Source organism: Dermacentor variabilis, chromosome 6 (genome assembly GCF_050947875.1).
Source record: "Dermacentor variabilis isolate Ectoservices chromosome 6, ASM5094787v1, whole genome shotgun sequence".
In the NCBI taxonomy this organism is placed as follows: Eukaryota; Metazoa; Arthropoda; class Arachnida; order Ixodida; family Ixodidae; genus Dermacentor; species Dermacentor variabilis.
In genome coordinates this window covers 106,040,340-106,060,789 of record NC_134573.1, presented here as the reverse complement: position 1 = coordinate 106,060,789, position 20,450 = coordinate 106,040,340, and the positions used below count along the sequence as shown (strand labels likewise).

At 44.8% G+C, this 20,450-nt stretch overlaps 1 protein-coding gene across 1 annotated transcript; it reads left to right on the top strand.

Moving 5' to 3' along the window:
- Nucleotides 1-1,865: 1,865 nt before the first annotated feature.
- On the top strand, nucleotides 1,866-18,960 carry LOC142584311 (uncharacterized). The gene is made up of 5 exons (XM_075694458.1): nucleotides 1,866-2,001; nucleotides 5,698-5,759; nucleotides 8,873-8,980; nucleotides 16,271-16,297; nucleotides 18,828-18,960. Exons 1-5 carry the CDS (start codon nucleotides 1,902-1,904, stop codon nucleotides 18,900-18,902), a joined length of 372 nt encoding a protein of 123 aa, XP_075550573.1. The 5' UTR covers nucleotides 1,866-1,901; the 3' UTR covers nucleotides 18,903-18,960.
- The last annotated feature ends 1,490 nt before the right edge of the window (nucleotides 18,961-20,450 follow it).

The window sequence follows — 20,450 nt, the reverse complement described above, 5'->3', positions numbered from 1 at the left end:
TGCAATAGAAGTGAAGCGCACAAGAATCCTAGCAATAGTGTGCCCGGCAGACGGTGGATTGTTTCAACTTCTGACAGGGAAAAACTTTTGACTTCTAGCTTTCCGGTGATATTACATAAGACTTCCTTGAGGTTTTCGTATGTTTCTTCCTTGAGACCATGGATTTCCATGTTCATGTGGTGGCTGTATTGTTCACTGTCATTTAGTTCTGCTTGTATCCCCTCTAGGTGCTCGGCTTGCGTCTGGACAGCTGCTCTGAGGGTGGGTGGATATTTCTGCATCTTGAGAAGACGCTTGTTCCTTGGCTGCTTTTAATTCGAGAACAGAATCGTACTGTTGTGACATAATTCACCGAGTTCTCCAATTCATGGATTGTTGGTGTTATAGTGTTAATGTGGCCACTTCTGTTCTCAAAAGGAGCAACGAATCAATCTTGGTATAAAGCTCCGGTAAGCACTGTAGACTTGTTTAATATCTTGTAGTTCCGAAAGCAATGCCGATTCTACGCCCGTACTTTCATCGAGTTCAACAGCATCAGACTGAAAGCTGGAACCGTCTGTACGTTTTTTTTTTCAGTTCTGCATGTCTTGGCATACCCACACGTCTCGCTTTGCTGTACCCATTGTGTTAAAGGTGTTCGACGCAATTCCAGAACAGTTCAGACCCAAATGATTAGAAAATTTACAACTCGCGCAGGTTATGAATCTGCCATCATCGGCCAGTGACTTGTCACTCCGTCATTGTCATGCAGGAAAGGCGTACACAGTGGGCAGTCAGCGGCAAATTCAAAGTCGAGAGATATCAGTCAAATGACACGCTACCTGTTAGAATACAGCGTATTAACTTGGGCAACGCACTCGCCGCGGACTGCAAAGGATCCCCGCTGTCCGCTGACTTAAGTAGCCTGTCGGAGAATCCTGGTTTTCAGACGAGTTGGCCTTTTGTCGCCAAGGTCAGCAGAATGCTCGACACTGATGAACGTGATAGCAGCGTTCATGGTATCACGAGGGCTGCATCAAGGTCACTGCCTGTTGGAATACAACGTGTTAGCTTGGGCAACGCACTCGCCACTGACTGCCTAATAATAATAATAATAATAATAATAATAATAATAATAATAATAATAATAATAATAATAATAATAATAATAATAATAATAATAATAATAATAATAATAATAATAATAATAATAATAATCAGTGCTACAACACGATCATTCATCAGGTGTTTGAAACAAATTTTCAACCGGTATTGGGAAAATAATGGCATTTTTAGTATAAGAAGGCTTTCTTACACATAAATGAAAGCTTCTATAATAATTTAGATGGATTAACGAATAACAGAAAGTTATAGAAACAGCCCGACCATAATAATAAACTTGGGATGTTGGGAAATTTCCCTCTTTCGTTGTGTAGTCTCACGGCAGATATCCAGGTTAAGTAATTTCTTGAGCGACGACGTGCCGTAAATTTGATAGTGAGCAAAATAAAGAAATACTTTTCCGAATCAGTTCTGTCATCTGCCACGTCTTCGCAGTTTTCTCGCGGGTAGGTGTTTTTCAGACTGAACTGCAGTCAGAGCACTTGAGTAAAGAATACTAGAGCCAGAAAATCAATACGACGCGAAGACAGTTTAGCCGCAATCATAATGTCTAATAGATGTAACTCTGCGATTCCTTGGCACAAACATTTAGGCACCGCTTCCGAGACCAGACAAAGCATTGATGCCGGGTTTCGGTATTGACTCATATGTCGATAGCTGCAGCTGGACTGCCTGATGCATTTCATGCAAATGGCAGCAGACATCGCGCGAGCCTGCAAAAACGGGGGAACCGAAGCTTCTGCGGTCGCATTTGAATCATTTCTTCCTGGCCGCAGCCCGAACAGCACGACGGGGGCAAAATGCGTGGCACGCAAGCGCCTGCCCTGTTCCTGCTTCTGGCGACCTTCGTATGGGACTCGCTGCGAGCATCGAACATAACGGTGCTGCCGAAGCTCTGCGGTAACGTATTTACAGAATACTTTGGGAAGTTTGATAACGTTGCCTACTCTGCCAAGGACATTTGGGTATATATGACGCTGCCGTACGAATTACTTTAGAAGCCAAGGGCTAGAGTTCTGGAAAAGGTTTCCGAAGTGAGTCCACCGCTGATCCTAGAAGTATACCCCACCAATCATTATGCGCCGTATTCTGCTACAGGGGCATTTTCTGCCATAAAACACCCACATTGCAGCAAGAGTGAAAGTAGAAGTCAGGGAACGCAAATATTTTAATATGCAGATAAATGCTTGGTAAGAGCCTCGAGACCTTTCAGTTTTTCTTTAATCTGGAAAACACTGATAATGACTGTGATCAAAAATGGCCTGAAGAGGTCATTTGACATGTTTTCTAGAGTATTTTACACATTACGTAAAAAAAAACATTTGCAAAAGAGATGAGCACTCTCTTTCGTTGTATCCCTCGATGCCCTTATAAAATCAAGAGTTATTTTAGAGAATAGAAGAGACAAGTATCAAGCGGGAAACTTGGAACTATGTGCCACGTAGTTGCATTTTTTTGTTTTCACACTATAGATGTAGATTACTTACATACGCCGGTTTGCATGAACTTCGGCAAGACGTATTGTGGGAGGTAATTCGTCGTGTAAATTAAAGATCTGTTGTATCGTCAGCCTTCTTTCTGGATTTACGAATGACAGCTTAGCAGTCTCCATGTAAAGACAACGTTATAACCAATAGTTTTCCCACGAACTGGCCTATGGCGATAGAGTTTGAAAAATTACCAAGAAACTCGAGGAGTTAAGGATCACGCAATAAGCAATGAACATAAAATGATAGGCGTAACATAAACAGACAGGGCAGTGTGAGTTAGCAGGCAAACATGGGTAGTTTATATTGTAGTTGATGTTAATCCTCACTGGGAAGCTGGGCAGGTCAAGCAATGCGTTTGACGGGTAACCGGTGGTCAATTTCAGTAACACAATGGGCGACAAAAGAATAAAAAAACGCAGTTGAGGAAGACCGACAATGTAGTGGAGTGTTCAGATTAAGATATTAGCAACCACAGGATATGAGAGTCCGTTGATGCAACATAGGCGTAAGTGCATTTCGCTGGGAAAGGCTTTAGCCCTGCTGATGAGATATACCGGCTCAAGATTATGCTGCTAATGATGATGATAACTTTAAAAACTGACGCACCATTCTTTTCGGTTTCTTTTCCTATTTATTGCGTCTTAGCTGTTAATGTTTCATCCGTATAAGTTTCACATTCGATCTGTTGCATCGGCAGCCGCCTCGTGTGTGCGTGTGTGTGCAGAGAACTCAACATGCTGCGCAACGATCATGGGAGGACAGGCAGAGGTATATCGGTGGCGAGCTGAGGCTTTGTACGGATATACGTGAGTGGAACAAAGGAAAGACCGTTTTCAGCAAGGATCTGACGTGATTCCTGACTAGTACAAAGAATAATAACCATTTAAATCAGGTAAAGGTATAAATAACAGTCATAATTCTTTAGCGAGCGACGTCGTATAGCATAAGAGCTTGCTCGCAGTTTGTGAACGATAACCTGGAGGAATCTGGGCAATAGCAAAAAAAAAAATGTATTTTGCGATTAACCTGGACATGGATTCTTTGTGGGCAAGGTTCTGGCTGGTGTTTCAGAAGTCGCGGGGTGCGGTAGCGCTGAACTTAGCGTCACATGTTTGCGGCTGGGCCTGATTATATTCCTTAATCGCTTTTGTTTTACCAGTTGTAACAGCGTGCACAGCATGGCAGTTGTATAGCATGCCATTATTTCACATTGGCGGATCCTCTCTGGCACCAAAGCCGCAACGGGGATAACGAAACTGGAACCACGGACCGTTCTGTGGGTTGGGGCTCGCCGAGGCTCGCGCGTGCAAGAGGTGCAATATGTTCGGTTCTTTGCAATTGCGGGCTGCCAATATTGTATGCGAACACCCCTTGGCACGCTCTGGGCTCGGTGGGCCCCAATCAATGGACCACCCTGCTTCCAGTTCTGACCTTCTGCTGCTCTTAGAGGCCGAGGTATCCTGTGCCGTCTGCTTTATTATAATCTGAGATGCTCTCCTGAGGCCTCCGTTTGCCGGTTACATGTGCCGTGCTGGAGCAGTAGTTGTAAAAAATCCACTTTATCGTAGTGACGAAAAGAGCACCCCACGACGAAAAAGTGACCCGCGACTTCTGCAACACCACTCAGAACCTTCTTTCTGTGTAGTGTTGGAGTCATTAAAGCCAGAGCTAAAAATGACTAAAGCTCACAAAGTTTCCAAGGAAACAGGCCCGTGTAATATAGATATGCGTCTGGAAATTTTTAATGATTGATGTACGCAGAAAAATAATGTTGCTCTGAAATTGCAGACCCTTACAGTGTAGGAGCAGATCGAGACGTTTACTGTTAGAAATAGAGCGATGCGCAGCCCCACAAGTGACAGCGGAGCGTGCTGGTGCGATGTACGAGCAGCTCAAAACAAAAAGAAAAAGAAAAATTCACCGAAGATTACGCTACTCCCTAATGCGAAATTTGAGCGCAGCTGTATTAGTGTTTTGATGTCACGATGGCGTGGACAATCTATCTCGTCCGGCACGTCGCAAGCAGAGCGAAATGCGACGCGACTGCCACGCTAATTGAGAGATTGCGAGACGCGGCTCGTGGGTGACGCGTCTGGCGTTGTATACGTATGTTAAGTACATGAGGGATCACTAGTAGTGTAGCTTTGCTCTCTTCTAAACTAAACATATCAAACTAGCTGAAAAGAAAGAGAGAGAAAACATATGTTTGTCCAAATATTTTGGGAATACTGTACTCCATGCTAAGTACCTGTTTCAGATTCTATATGGATATATAAAATTGTCATGAACTCAAAAAAAAAAAGATGCGTCAGCAAAGAACGTATTTGGCCATCCTGTCTCTGCAGAACACACTTATTATAAATTATTATTTCTTTATTGTGAACAACGTTGGGGGCGGCGTAGGACAAGGTACTATAAAAATCGTATTAGCCAAGTAGTTTGGGGCATGCGCATAGCATATAAATATGGCGAAGTTTTCCGCAGGTAGATATATGTAAAATGTGCCAGTTTATACAGTGATACACAACGAAAATTGTCAGATAGCAATGACCAATCAATCGTTTCGTTTAGTTTCTTTTTCTAGTTGAATCTGCAAAGACATTTACTGCTTTATTGCTCCATTGTGATCATTTCAGCCCATTTCTTATTACTTAATACATGAGCAATTTACAATTTATGAAAAAGCTAACGAAATAGTTGCCGACATTTACAAACGCATAAAATAATCGATTCAAAACAGCACTGTTGCCGTAGTGGCTTGAATAGCACTTTACTGCAGACTACTTTTAAGGAAAACTCGATTTTGTTGTTGGACGTTAAAGGTGTGTCCATAGTTAGTATAATGTTGCTGTTTTATTTATTTCCTGAGAAGGTATTATAACTGTTTCTTGAAGTTATCAGTCCAGCTAGCATGCTGAACGCGCATTTTTACTTCATTAGAAAAAAAAAACATGCCGGCAGCGGTCCTTCTATGTATTACAATTAAAGATGGAGAGACAGATAAACAATAGTGAAGGAAAAAGTGGAAAGTGAATCGGGATGTCACTGATACGTACAATGGGAGCATTTACTCGGCTCTGATATTGTTCAATTTACGGCTTTCCAGATATGCGAAAGGACATGATGAGGCACTTTTTTACATGCGCATACAAGGTTCTTCAGAATGATGTAAGTGGCATACTCGACCATCTTCTTCTTTTTTGGCACAATGGGGCCAACTGGCTCTCGTACCACGATTGTGCCAGTTCCCATGCTGCACGCGATGGAACTGCACACGGCTGCACGCAAAAGCGTGTCTTTCGTGGTCCTGGTGCCTAACGCCCTGCATGCGCTCAAGCATGGCGCTTGATTTCAGACACAGTCTGGAGTTTCCAGCGGGCCAAATTCCGCCCGAGTAAGCAAATATGTCACGCTGGTGACACCAGGAGGGCCGACGATTCGCTCTTTGTTTAGTTTAGTGCGTAGGACTTGGGCACCAGCACCTCTGCGACCAACTGTCGACACAGCGCGTACGCAGCAGTACGCCGCAAGTGAGGGAATGTTTGCTTTTCGTTTGGCGATGGCGTAAACTCAGTAAACTATCTCAGTGTATCAGCCAAGCTAGTAGTTCCGGCGTAAGGCAGGGTATGTTCAGTTTCATAGGCTTATCAACCAGGGTAGAGGCAAGGGAAGCACTGGCCCCCCTCCTTCCCTCTCCGGATGTTAAAGGTTGGGGGGGGTCATGGAATGCTTTGCCCCCCTCCCCCCCTTAGCTTTTGAAAGTCAGCACTATTGCCCGCACGCTGTCAAATAAATAAGAAAAGCACCTGGGACCAGTAATGCTTCTTTCTTACGTATTCCTTGCTTATGCAGCGAAGATTGTCTTTCATGCTTCGCACCGACACCACTCGCGTCTATTGTCAAACGGATGGTGGTACTTTGATCTATATGTCGAAATGGCGAGTTTCTGCAAGTTTAGCAATTATTTAGAACCTTCAGCCTCCTGAATGACTCAGGCAACTCGTAGGCTGTGTTACCTTGTGTGCCACATCTTCTCCAGATATGCGCCTATATATAGGTAGCCAGCCAGGTTTAAGATCTTCGGGCTGCTGTAATACCTTGACGACTTGTACATTGCCTCCTCCGACACTTTCATGTTTTGTGCATGAATGCGCAATGTTTTTCACGCCGGCAGGCTTGCTGTACCGTCGCTGCAAGCCACCGTGGGCCAGTGCCGTGGCCTTCGCAGCAGAATGAGTAGTGTGGGAACTGCCACCGTGATCGGGAACATCGCAACCAGTGTCAAAAACAGATGAGGACGGTGATCGCGCGAACTGTGGCGTGAGCCAGGGTTGGGTGCTGCTACCCAGAATGGATACCTGCTGATTAGAACTGCGGGGTAACGCCGTCCCCCACGAAGGATATCATTTACAGCATAAGCTGTTATGGGCTCAATCCAATAGCCGTTTCGGCTGACGATGTTATCCGCTGCCGCCGCCGCCGCCGCAGCCGATGTCCGACGTGGCAAACGCCACGTATGAGAAAAAAGAATACCCAGTTCACGCAGGGATCGAACCCGGGCCCTCTGCATGGGAGTCAGCTACTTTTCCACTGCGCCTCGGCAGCGCTTGCTAGCGGCTGCGGAAGCATGTCCTATACAGGCGTTGTAGCACGCGAGGAGCCACGCTATGTGAGATGCCCGCCGCGTAGCGCCTACACGTGCGCAATTTGTGTTGCAGTTGCATATTATTCCACCAGGTGGCACGCCACGTAGCAGTTGCATCCTATCGTATCACTTGTCACGCGATGTGAGATGGGCGCCGCGTAATGTCGATACGTGCATTGTAGTTGCAGATGTCACGACACGTAGCAGTTGCATCTTATCGTAACACGTGTCAAGGGATATGACATGTGCCCAGCGTAGTCTCGATACTTGTGTTTACACTTTGGTAGAGGTTATGGTGCCTTCGCGCAAGATACAGATCCCTGCTGAAGTACAGAATCGTAGAGCTACGCGTGCGGCTGTAACCAGGCAACATCGGGCTCAGCAGACCGCGGTGCAGAGAGCAGGACAAGCGGCATCTCGCCGTCAACGCCGGAGGGACAGTTCAGTTCGTTCTTTTGAAAACGACGCAAAGAGACTTCGTCACGAAGATCCTCACGCACGTGCTGCCCAAGATTCGGACCGGCAGTTTCGCAGCCAAGACCCTCAACTGCACGCTGCCTAAAAGGCGGCCCGGCAGCTTCGTGGACAAGACCTTGAAGTGCGCGCTGCCGAAAATCAGGCACGACAGCTTCGCCGCGAAGAGCCTCATAGGCGTGGAGCAGAAAATGAGGCCCGGGAGCTTCGCTACATCGGGAGCAGTTTAGGATGGTCTTCTATGGAGCCGCTTCTTCAGCTTACTCCGTGACTGTGCTTCGTGTGCCACGCAGCCTGTGGCTTTTTGACAGCCTTCCCACTTCGAAGTGGCAAGGCTGTCAATTCGTGGCTGTGTCGGTTCTACCCATCTGCCTCCTCTCCCTACCTCCTTTACACCATTATACCTACCTCCCGCTGGACTGTTGCACGATAGTACAAAGGTAAGGAATGCAGGTTCTCCAATGAGTTTGCAGAAGTCACGGATAATTAGAGCCGTCGATACGGCATTGTTACGACGCCTGGAGAGTTCCAGAGGGCATTGTGGTGGCGTCATTGAAAGGCTCAAACGAGTTTCTCTCGTAACTTTTCCTCTCTGCCGTGCTCCTGCCATGTATATACAACCTATGAAGCACCTCCCGACGTTGCATGCAAGACGACGGCGATGACGACAGGAGCAGGAGCAGCAGCGGCAGCGGTGTCAGCGGAAAAGTCGAAGGAAGAGGCAGAAAAAGCCTTGCTTCAAAACGACAGGACAAGCGTTACAAGATCAGGATGATGCTTGTCTGGTTTTCTTTTTGTCCTTGTCACCTTCGCGGGCTGGTAGGCCAATGATGTATTCGTGCAACTCACCCACGTTTCGTTTCTTCAGAGATTTTTCGGACCGCAGCATAGTTTTATTGTGCCAGTGTCATGCTAGTTTGCTGCCATAACTGACTCAGTCTGCAGAATTATGTCGCCAGCCGCGCCAGCGCTAACAACTTTTGACTTGTTGACTTCATTTATAGGCTCATTCAAGCTCTAATGCATAGTCTAAACAGCTCGAATATCAATTTTATATTGCTGGATTTACAGCGCCAACATATTATTTCTTGCTAAATAGTTTTACCGTAAGGTGTCATTTTTTGAACATCGTGCGTTCGTGTGGTCCTCCCTTTTCATGCAGGTGGTTACCCTACTCAAATCTAAGTACAAGCGTTTTTTCAAGGGGCGTGATGTGGTGGACAGCATTGCCGACATGTGCACCGATGCTTGGCCTATGCTCAACAACAACGTGAGTACTCGACAACCGTTACTTCAGCCACACGTTAACGTTCAACATTGAATAACCGGGGCTAGTTGTCACACGTTCATAGTCTTACTGGGCTGTGTTTTAGGCGGGAAAACGTAATAAAACAGATAGTATAATTAGCACTTTTGTGCCGTCGTTTTTAAAAAATTAAATGTATGTAAGGAGATGTTGACGCCGGTTACTTCTCTGCTCCAAAACTCTGAGGAGAACAACGCCATGGTGATGCAAAAAGCGCACAAAAACAAGTTTCAGCAAGTACTTCAGAAGTGGTGACGCAAGCCACAAATTTACAAGCTATTACACAAGCCCAGTGCTGCCCGTGTGAATAAAAAAATTGCGAAATTTCCCCGCACTGCGGGAATCGACGTAAGCGTTTCTTTAGTGTTTGCGTTAATTGACGGTATTGGCGGTGATGTTGCTGGCGATTGTTTAACTTATTGAGCTCTTGATACAATATAAGAGTGGTGAGGTGACTTTCCCTATGCTTGCACCACTTGTGTTCATCCATGTAGTGCACAGAACACACCGCGAGACGGGTTTGTTTGAGGCGTTGTTTAGGGCCATTGTTCATAGCCTGCGAGAAGGTTATCACTGCCAGTGGACCACACGGCGCATCGCACTGTCGCAGAAGTGTCTAGCTTTAAACAAATTAAGGTGATTTGGGTCCCAAAACCACAATCTAATTTTCGGGCACGCCGTAGCGGGTGACTCCAAAATATTTAGGACCGCCTGTGGTTCTGTAAAGTGCACCAAATAAATCTAAGTAGACGAGCGCTTTTGCATTTCGCCCCCATCGAAATGCGGCCGCGGCGGTCGGGATCGAACTCACGACCTCGAGCAACGCCACAGCCGCTAAGACATCGCGTCGGGAACAGAAGTGCTGATTTGGTGGGCAGCCGTTTGCGTAGTGCCGTCTTGAAGCTGCGGTACTTGAGTGCTGGGCGTCTGCACGCCCTGCATCATTTCTCCACAGTACAAATTTACACGACGCTTACTTTTCGTGAATAGCGGGAATGTAGCAATCCGTACCTTGAACTAACATTAATTCCCTTAGTTCTCAACTGTAGCCGCGTTTAGTAGTAGGCCTTGCTTTATTAACGACGCATGCTTCGTGACGTCGCATGCTTCGTGACGTCACGTTGCCGCTGTCCCGCGCCATGTAGACGAGCTGCCACGAGCGAAGGGTGGTAAAGTTGTTGATTGGCTTTGCGACTGCGTCCGTGAATGAATGGGTAGGGCGCGCGGTTGTACCCACACACTGTTTCTTCTCTCTATACTCCCTCTCCGGGCTGTTACGCGTGAGTAGAAAGGCAAGCACTACAGCTTCCGCAATGATTTTGCGGGGACAGGGCGTTGGCGACTTTCACGGAGCTCCAGGAGGCATTGTGACTATATACGCTCCCCCGAAGCCAAGCATGCTTTTTGACATCGCCTGTAACTCTTCTCCCGCACTCCTACCATCCGCTCTAAACCACCTGCTGATGGGGCGTGTTCGAAGTTATTCACGTCTCCTTTTATACGCTGTCGATAATAAAATTTACCGTGAATCAGAATCAGACCAGGATGAATTATTATAGAAAGATGGTAATTTCTTTGCGAAGTGGTGTACTTACAACTTTTGCGTATTAATCCAACTAACACACGTATTGTTTTCTTTGATCGCAAAATCCACATTATACTGTACGAATACTTACTTGACAATACTCCTTTGAAAAGAGCGAGTTTTACGCGGGACTTAGGAATATTGGTTGACTCCCGGCTAACTTTTGAAAAACATGTTTGAAGCATCGTTAAGGCATCCCACAAAAACTTAGGCCTCATATCAAGAATGACTAAACAGTTTACGAATGTAAACTGCGTTATTCTCTTCTATTCTTCTTTTGTCCGCACGAAGTTAGAGTTTGGTTCTGTTGTATGAAACTGTATTAATTTGCCAATGTTCCGAAAATTGAATGTGTTCAGCGTCGTTTCATTCATATCCTGTGCAATTGACTTCTAGGACGCCGTGTGTTTTATGCTTATGAGCGTGTACTGTGCATGTTTAATTTTAGACCCCTAGAAATAAGGCGGAAGTACTGTGATTACTTATTATTGCGTAAACTAATTCGCAACCACTTCTGCTGTCCGCGGTTACTCTCACATGCAACGTTCTGTGTGCTTCGCCCTAACTTGCCTAATCTTAGCATTTTCTACGTGAATTCCTCTTGCACCTCTAATGGTATGAGACGTCTTGTAACACAACAAAACAACATGTGTCATAACCATGATATATTCGGTTCTACTATTTGCTCATTATCTAACTTCTGTCCTTTGATTAATTCATCTTTTGTTGCATTTTGTATCACTGTTGTTTTAGATAGTCTGTTTTGTTTTTCGGTTTAATTTTCTTTGTATAACACCAGTGCACCAGTCAGAGGCGTAAAGCTGTTCTTGGGCATTTTCAGAAAAATAAGTAAATGAAATGAAAACAGCAGGAGCAGCTACAGTGAAATGCAGTGCGAGACCACCACAATATAGTATATATACATATTAATGTAAGGCCATACAATCGCTTGTGTCGTCTTTTCATGTCAATTTCACGTTCATAATACAGTGCAGGAAAGCTATTTATCTAATAACTATGACAGGTAAGTACCGAAGCATATGATCATGATACTGTTACAGCTATCTAACAGTTACCGCCAAACAAGCTAAATTCAAAGTGTGTGTAAAATGTGTGTTATCAGTCTGCTCTCGTTACGCACAGGAATAATTATAGTGTAGTAAAGATTAGTTACTTTTTTGTAAGGAAGTGCGTGAGAACGCGCACGCCACACATCCGTCACTCTCAAGCATTGAAACTTATATATTCTGTGCCCTTAAGTGATTACCAGCGATATAAAAAAATTCGTTGGTCCATGCGAGGAACCAGAATACGCTTCTGAAGAAGCGTAATTTCATTTACATTTTATTTGCGTGGGTGCATCAAAGAAACGAAACAATAAAAAAGGAAAGGACAAAAATATGTCGAATATGGCGTTGCGCACTGAATGTTTATTTATTTATTTACTTATCTGATACCCCCCGTGGCTTTTAAGGAAAAAACAGAAGAGTGGTTTATATGGCATTTTACAAAGATTACGAGGAAGAAAAAGCAATACAAGATTAGAGTACAGGTTCACATACACAGGCTCTATGAAGTGTACCTAGGTCGCTATAATATAAGGCTATTTCTATCTGTTCCTATTCTATTTCTCCCATGAACCCTCCACGATTGGTCGAAAATTTTCTGTCACGCTACGTCATAAAAGTTCATCTGTCACGCTACGTCATAAAAGCCATTAGCCTTCCGCTATTGGCCGAAATTTGTTAGGGTTGCACCGCTTCGCGTGTCTCTCACGCGACGTCACAGAACTGCGAAAACTCATCACGCACTACAGATGTATTAATAAGCCGAAGAAAACTGGATATTTACCTGAATATCCGGAGGGATACGCCATTCCAAAAGCAATACAACATGGCAACCCGCCGGTCCCTCTGGTGCTGGCAACTCAAAGCAGCCGGCTAGAATGAATTTCTTCGCGTATAATAAAAAGTTTTGATTCGCAGTATAACACTGTCCAACCCTTTTCGGTACGAATTCGACATTGCTCTGCCAACGATTCTTCGCTGAGAAACCGTTCTAGCTTCATTTTTAAGTCATTTTGCCTGCCGCCATGATATTAGACCAGGCAACCCATGTTAAGCAAGGGGAAGCGGACCAATCGTTGATGCCGGCAGCAATCTCCTGCCATATTATTTACTTTCACCACGCTAGTGCGGCCCTAGCGAAACTCTCTCCCCTTCTACGGGCTCATCGCCTCTCCTCAGCCAATTAGATAAGAAGATTTCCCGAGGTAGGCAATGCTATTCGCTTTCAAAGTACACAACAGTGACGTTCTATAAACGAAGGGATCGTCGGATTGGGCTGTTCAAACAACGGTGCGGTAACGGCCCGATGCCCGTATCGATGGATAATTAAGTTTGACGTCAGGAGATCGGAATGGAACCGGACGCCCTATAACATAAATCTGTTCCATTCTGAGTTTATTCCGAACTACTAAGATCAAATTTACGCAACCACTGATAAAACAGTCGGGCGGCGACGCGAAGCATTGTTTTGAACAACCCAATCAAAGGCTCCTCTCGTTTATAGAAGGCGACTTGTTCTTCGCTTTGAAAGCAAATACCCCTGTATAAATTGACAAGTTCTTTTCTCAAATGCGCTAGCAAGAGACGAGGAGTGCGCAGAAGTGGAGCGGCTTTCGGTGAGTTCGAGCTAGCTTAGAGTAACTGATAACCGGCTTACAAGGGCTGTGCCAGTGAATGCGATTGGTCGGCTTCCCATTGTTTGGCTTGCGGCGGCCAGTCGCAAATCAAAACGGCGTGCAAAGCAAGGTTAAAACTTCTATTAAGTCAGATTCTCAGCAAGAAATTGGCAGAGCGAGTTCGTATGTTCCCAAAAGGTTTGACAATGTAATATTGCCAGGGAAAATTATTTATAATACGCATAAAAAATCCATGCTCCCCGGCAGCCTCCAGTAGCCAGTGCGTAAGTGATCGACGGGCAGCGATCTTTTATTCCTTTAGGAACGGGGAAGTTTATTTGGCATTCAATTCTTACAAAGAAGACGAAATGCCAGGACTGGAGCAAGAAGCTGCTTTCCAGCAGCTTGACAAAGGCTTTGGACCTGATTGTATTCGGCATGGAAAAACACACACATAATATATATGAAACATATAGATGATATCTGACATTGTTCAGATATCATCAAAAGTTCAGTTTTGTTCAGCATATTAATGTGCCTTTACGAGTGCGTGGGCCCTATAACGTAAAACTATTCTAATATCTTTTATTCCATTCTCCTGTCATCAAATTTGCGCAACCGCTGACGGAAGCATCGGATGGTCGTCCGCAGTGTTGTCTGAACAGATCAATCAAACGCTCTCCTCGTTCATGGGAGGTCACTTTTGTTTCCTTGAAAAACGAATAACATTGCATACACTGAGCGGCTTGTCTTAACTAATTCGCTGACAAGAGGCGAGGAACACGCTCAAGTGGCGAGGGATTCAATGTGGCCGAGCCAGTGCACTGAAAATCGATAACCGCATCAAGAGGGTGGTGCCGGCGTCTGCGATTGGCTCGCTTTCCCTTACTTAGCTTGAGGTGGCTGGTCGAAAATCGCCGCGGCATGCTACGGAAGCTTAAGAATGACGCTAAAACGGATCCTCAGCAAAGAAGAACAGTTGGCGGAATAAGGTCGTAAGTGTGCCGAAAATGCTCGAAAACGTTACACGACCACGCAAAAAGCTTTATTATACGCAAATAAACCCATGCGCTCCGGCAGGTGCAAGTAGCCAGTGCCGGAACGATCGGCGCCAACTAACTTTTATTCCTTTCAGAACGGGGCAGCCTGCGGCTATTCAGAAGGAAATTCAGTTTCGTTCGGCATATTAATGCATCTTTAACACGCACACGTCACTTTGACGCATTGAGTTCTTGCGGTTTTGTGACGTCGCGTGACAGGCAGGTGAAGTGAGTGCAGCCAGAAAAGCTTGGACCAATAGCGGAGGGCTAATGGCGAAAAGGCGTCGAATCGGAAATAACAATTTTTCTTTTGTTCGGCCAAACCATGAACAATCATATCATATCGTATTAGTCATATCAGATGGGGAGAGCTATCGCAGTTTTCGTGACGTTGCGTGACAGACAGGTGAAGTGGGGGTGGTCCAATAAAGGTTTTCGCCAATCACGGAGGGCTGATTGCAGAATTGGAATAGAAATGTTTGGAATAGATTTACTTTATAGCGCCCCATGTCACATTGAGCGGATGGGCTTTCGTAGTTCTGTGACGTCGCGTAACGGACAGGCGAAGTGGGCGCGGCCCGAACATGTTTGACCAATAGCGGAGGAATAACGGCGAAAAAGGCGTAAAATCGTAAATAATTATTTTATTTTGATCCCCTTTATCATGCACAATTCGTGTGCGCATATGATAATATAATATGGTAGCTCTTGCCGTTTTCGTGACGTCGCATAAGAGACAGGCGAAGTCGGGATAGCTCGAAACATTTTCGGACAATCGTGGAGAGCTGGTGGCAAAAATGAAATAGAAATAGTTTAGAATAGGTTTTCATAATAGCGCCCGAGAAAATAATAATTTTACTTTATACGGCGCCAAAATATTTTCTCAGGAATACCGTAGAAAAAGAGAGGCTATTAGAGAAATGTGATGAGATACATGAGTAAGTAAAACTGCACGTTAGGAAGTAATGTTGGATAATTAGGCATCACGAAAAGAGGAATTACCACTGGTAGAATCAATGTTTGCGGGAAGATAGCTTCACTCTATAGTGACGTTCCAACAGGTTCTCACGCGTGCCTTCGTCGCTGCGCTGTTGTTGCATGAAGTGCAAAAATTGTCAGCCTCGCCCGAAGGCGAAGCATTGAAAACCATAGCAAGGTTTATCGTTGCGCTGTAGGCGTTTTATAAAGCTAGCGTTCAGAAGCACGGCCAACGGCGTAGCAGGCACAGCATCTCGATGGCGCACAAGATGAGAGTGAAGAAAAGGCGTCGGCGTTCTTCAGCGCCGAATGAAAGGATTAGATAGAAATAATTTCACGTTTGCTGCCCGTTGCGCTGAGGGCAGAGAACATGTGTCACGATGGTGCTTTGCCCAGAGCTCCTCAGCAGAAGAGCTGAAGTACGCGCGCACAACGCTCATGCCGGCAGCGGAATCCAGAACGCTGCGCTATAGCCCAGGCTGAGCCGATTGCGTGCAGCGTGAGAGCGCGTCCATTTGGTTTGGTTTGGAGATCTGACCCTCCACGCCCTGGCCAAGCATGCGCGTTTATACTGCGAGAGCTCGGCCGTGCCAATGACGACGGCGAAAACGCGCTTCGAGCGTCCGTATAATTGCTATCGCAACAATAATGGCCCCATGAGTTGTAAAAAAGTTGCTTCGTCAGGTTATCAATATCAGAGTCGGGTTGCGTACACGCACTTTGTAATTCGGTGTGTGTGGCACTCGTATAACATGTGTCTAATAATGGTTGAGGGGTTGGGGAAAATAATCGCTGAGGCGTAACAGCCGTTTTTTTCCCCATAGCGGTATCTGTTCCTTGCGCAGAAGTCTTGAGCCGTACTACCCTACTCTTTCCAGCCGCTTCAGTAATCATAATTCGCGGGGCCGACGTCGTGCCCCGCTTGGCGCGGAGGACAATCTTTACAGGTAAATCGTGCTTGTTCGCAGGTGCCCCTGACTGTGATGCAAGTGAAGGTGAGTAGCGTCTCTAAAAGATTAGCCGCGCAACTGACACTCGCTAGGCAACCACAGATGGTCCACGGCAGCGCGCTCCATCTTTGACTTCAACAGATGCAGTTTGTTGTGGTTGAGGGCTGTGCATGTGCGTTTACAAAAACAGTAATCGTGTCTCATGACGAGAACAGCTTGATCAGTATCAACTAGATGCATATACATTTAACCGCTTTAGAAGGTACGAGCGTTTTCCTTTACTCTCGTTAATCTTCATAGCCGTTAGTCTTGTGGGGAATTTCCTAGCCTCGTTGAATAATTACATGGAAGGCTTTAAAGAGCCGTTTTAAGGATGGCAGGCTTGCCTCTTAGACTGTGACCGTAGCGTCCTCCGACGTAACGTTTCCTTTTTGTGGCTTCTTCTGCCGGGCTCCTGTCTTCTTTTCCTCCCACGTAATATAGCCAGCGAAGTTCGGTTTAACCTGCCTAGCGGTTCTGTAACTCTCCCGTCTTTCTAACTCTGCATTCTGCGAACCTTCTGATGCATTGTGAAATAAGTGCGTCAGATAAACCTGCTATAATGAACCTGAGCAGACATAAGTTCCGATGCATAAGTAACATGTGCCAAGAACCAGAATTTTCTACTAGGCCTCGGTCCGAAAATAAAGACATGGCCGCTGGTGTTTTAGCAGAGGTTTGCGAATCAGAAAATTGAACATTGTGATTTGTAACAAAAATGCCCACCCCTTTGGGCATATTAAATTAAATGATGGAGTTGAGCTACAAGTCACAAACGACATGTTAAAAATCTGTAGAGCCTAGAGCTTTGCAGCAGCCATCGTGTTATCTATTACATGATTTGTATTTGGCACCCGAAGCATGCCCGGAGCACCATTCGAGAACTGTTACGTCAAGTATGTTCATAAGTGGAAGGATGAAAATGCGCGGTCAGCAGGTAGTGCTAATACGAAGTGATGGCTAGCTACCACGTCCAGATGCACCATCTGTTTTCAGCAGGCTACCCTCGCAAGCACCTTACTAACACCTTTTAGCCGTGATAAGCGCACGGAACGCCTCCTGCAAGTGAGAGAGGAAAAAAAAGAGATTATAGGCCGCATAACTCTGTGAAGGGGGATGACCAGCGAATTTGTTTAGCGCACGGCACAGAGGTTAACCAGAATGTTGAACAAAGGTGTGAACACATTTACTGTCATGGTCTATAGTCATCGTGGTCATAATAGGTACGCACAAAGATTCGCGTATCACCTTTGCAATTAAATGTGTCCATCCCGTAAGGCAATGAATGGCTAATACCCCCCTTAAGCAATGGCTCATGACACCGTAAACGTGGCTTCCTCATTACGACGACAGAAGAGAAGTGAAATTCTACGCTGGATTGATGAGCGGCAACGGAGCCAGCTGTGGAAGAAGACGACGACGACGAACGCGCAAGCAGTGGCACTAGCGCGTTGGCGCGGTTGGTAGCGCTAATTTTTCAATAGTCCTTTTTGAAAAATTTGTACAACACATTTTTTTCAAGAACATCTGTTCTCACCCTTATGGCTGGGACGCGCTCGACGTGGGCGAGGGGAAGAGTTTCAGAGGCACTTTATGCTCTCCAAAGACACAGGCTTTGCGAGGAGCTAGATGAATCTCTGGAACCACAAAAATTTGGTGGCGTTGGCACTGTGACGAAATTGCGGTGCAGGCTGCCTTCTTTTGCCACGGTACGTTTTCAGCAGTGTGTAGGGAATGACGAAGCGATTAGACTGGTCGTAACCGGCAAATACGTAACCGTCAGACAGTCGCATCAGTAATGCTGGGGTAAGACCATTACGGTTGTAGGTAAAGAAAAATGATGCGTAAGACTCCCTTCCATGGCACAAAAGAAAGCCGCAATCAAGGGAAGCTTTCTTGACGAAGGCTTTCTCGACCCATCAAGATTCCTGAAGTTGCAGGATGTGGGAACGAGACTCTTATAGCGATCGTCAGCTCTAAGAAACTCAGCCCCGGTGAAAGAGAACCCCACTGGAGCAGCAAAGGTGTATTACGCCTTCCGGCAGAACGCTGCTCGTTGATTGGTCTCGATCCCTTGCGCCACCACGTTCCACTCTTTATCCGAGTGGCGCAACAGTCAGAGGTAAGCGGTTATAAAGCGAAACGTTACATAATACAGCCCCTGCTTTTGCGCTATTACGTAGGATAGATACGCTGAATTTTTAAGAAGCGCCACAATTAATACTGCTGTCCTTAATGAAAATAACGTTGTCTTTCCAGGCAATCGAAATGAAGTGACGTAATCACACTGCTTCTTCATTTTCATATTGTATTGTTTTTCGCCTCCTGTGTTATTTGCTATGTGATATGAGAAGTGCTGTCTATTGAAATTTATTTGCCAAGAAAAGTACCAAAAAATATTGTAATGAAACAAAACGAAGAGGAAGGGTGTTTTCTTACAAATGTAACTTTTAGAAGAAAGCAAGACAGTCCTTTAAAACCTTAAATATAATAATTCACATGTTTGCCATTGTGACAGTGCTTCTAAAATCGACAGGACGAAGACAAGCCGTTCACCGAGCATGCTCTCTGGATATGCATGAACGCTACTCGCTACATGATGGCGCACTGAATTGCGCATGAACCTCAAGACACAACAGGGAACCAATAAAAAGCATCGAAAATTTTGACACAGACTCCGTCTCAAATGTTCAAAAGAAATGGAGGAATTTCACGATTGGGCCTCAACCAGCTTGACTGACGAATACCCGTCAGGCTAACGAAGCGATCGATGAGAGCCTCAGTTTGGTAAAAGTGAAAAAAAAAAGAAAACAAAAACCAACGCTAACACCCTATACAGTACATTTGCACTAAGAAACATGACTTACTAGACTTGCAAAATCTGTCAGATACTACAAAGTGCGCTTGACGCATTTTCATCGCAAGAACACATATATGCATGATGTTCCACTCGGGAAGATTCTTAGTGAGAACGGCCTTCAGCGAGTGTTAGTAATCCCTTTTCTCACAAAAGCCGTAGAAGTTCTTCAGCGCTTATGATCTCTTTAGCACGAATAACTGCATGGATATCATTTTTCTGTTGAAGAGAATGATTTATGCTATTTCTCATTTTTCTATATATGTTGAAGAGTTCTGTTTATAAGTGGGCGAATAGATTTTTTTGTTTCAGAGCGAATTGAATACGAATCGAATAGGGCCACAATCGAATTGAAACAGATATAGAATATTTTTTTAATAGATTGCGAATATCGTTTGCGGAGAATTTGCACATCATGATATTCACAACATAAGAAAGTTTGTCCTTACATTGTACATTTTAAAGCATGCTTTATTAAAAGCAGAGAGGAGCACTAGAAACAATTAAGCAAATGGTTCCCAATGTCAGGGGTCCAAGAGCATACGTAGTCATGTATTATTACATAAAGTCGAGAAAGACAGCACTGCGGGCCAACTAACAACTGTGTATACGTGCTTGACCAATCCGGAAATGCACGTTATCTGCTGTGTTGGCAAAGAGAAAAAAAGACACCATTTTTCAGTCGTATCGAACGCCACATTTGGCGATACCACTGGCCTAATGCAATTCACCATGACTCCGAAAGTACGAGAAATGAATGAATTCAACTAAATCTGAGGCGGTTGTCTGCAATTCCTGCACTACGCGTAACGATGCACCAAGAGGAACACCAATACTTTATATTCTACTCATTAGCGTTTAAAGATAATCATAGTGACTTATTTTCATCATTGGGTAAGGAAGATTACCTTAGAAGATTTATTTACAAAATCAGAGAGAAACTGGGCATTTACAAATTCTTTGAAAATATATTGCTGAAGAATACAGGCTATATTCGTTGTACGATATGAGGCGAAATAATGGAGGTCGCTATATATGCATAACCATGTATAATAATAATAATAATAATAATAATAATAATAATAATAATAATAATAATAATAATAATAATAATAATAATAATAATAATAATAATAATAATAATAATAATAATCCTATTCATGTCCGCTGCAGAACGAAGGCCTTTCGCAGAGATCTTCAATCTAAAGCTCCCTTTATGATCCTAATAAGGCATGCTTTTTAATGTGCAATGTAAAATTATCTGCCGTCCTCGACTGTGTTTCCCTTGCCTTGGTATGCATT

What these genes read in the sequence shown, in the direction of transcription:
- LOC142584311 (XM_075694458.1), top strand. Translation starts at nt 1,902, where the DNA reads ATGCGTGGCACGCAAGCGCCTGCCCTGTTCCTGCTTCTGGCGACCTTC. An exon ending in ACAAGGTTCTTCAGAATGAT is followed by an intron (nt 5,760 to 8,872) that starts GTAAGTGGCATA and finishes CTTTTCATGCAG; the next exon opens with GTGGTTACCCTACTCAAATC. An exon ending in GGCCTATGCTCAACAACAAC is followed by an intron (nt 8,981 to 16,270) that starts GTGAGTACTCGA and finishes GCTTGTTCGCAG; the next exon opens with GTGCCCCTGACTGTGATGCA.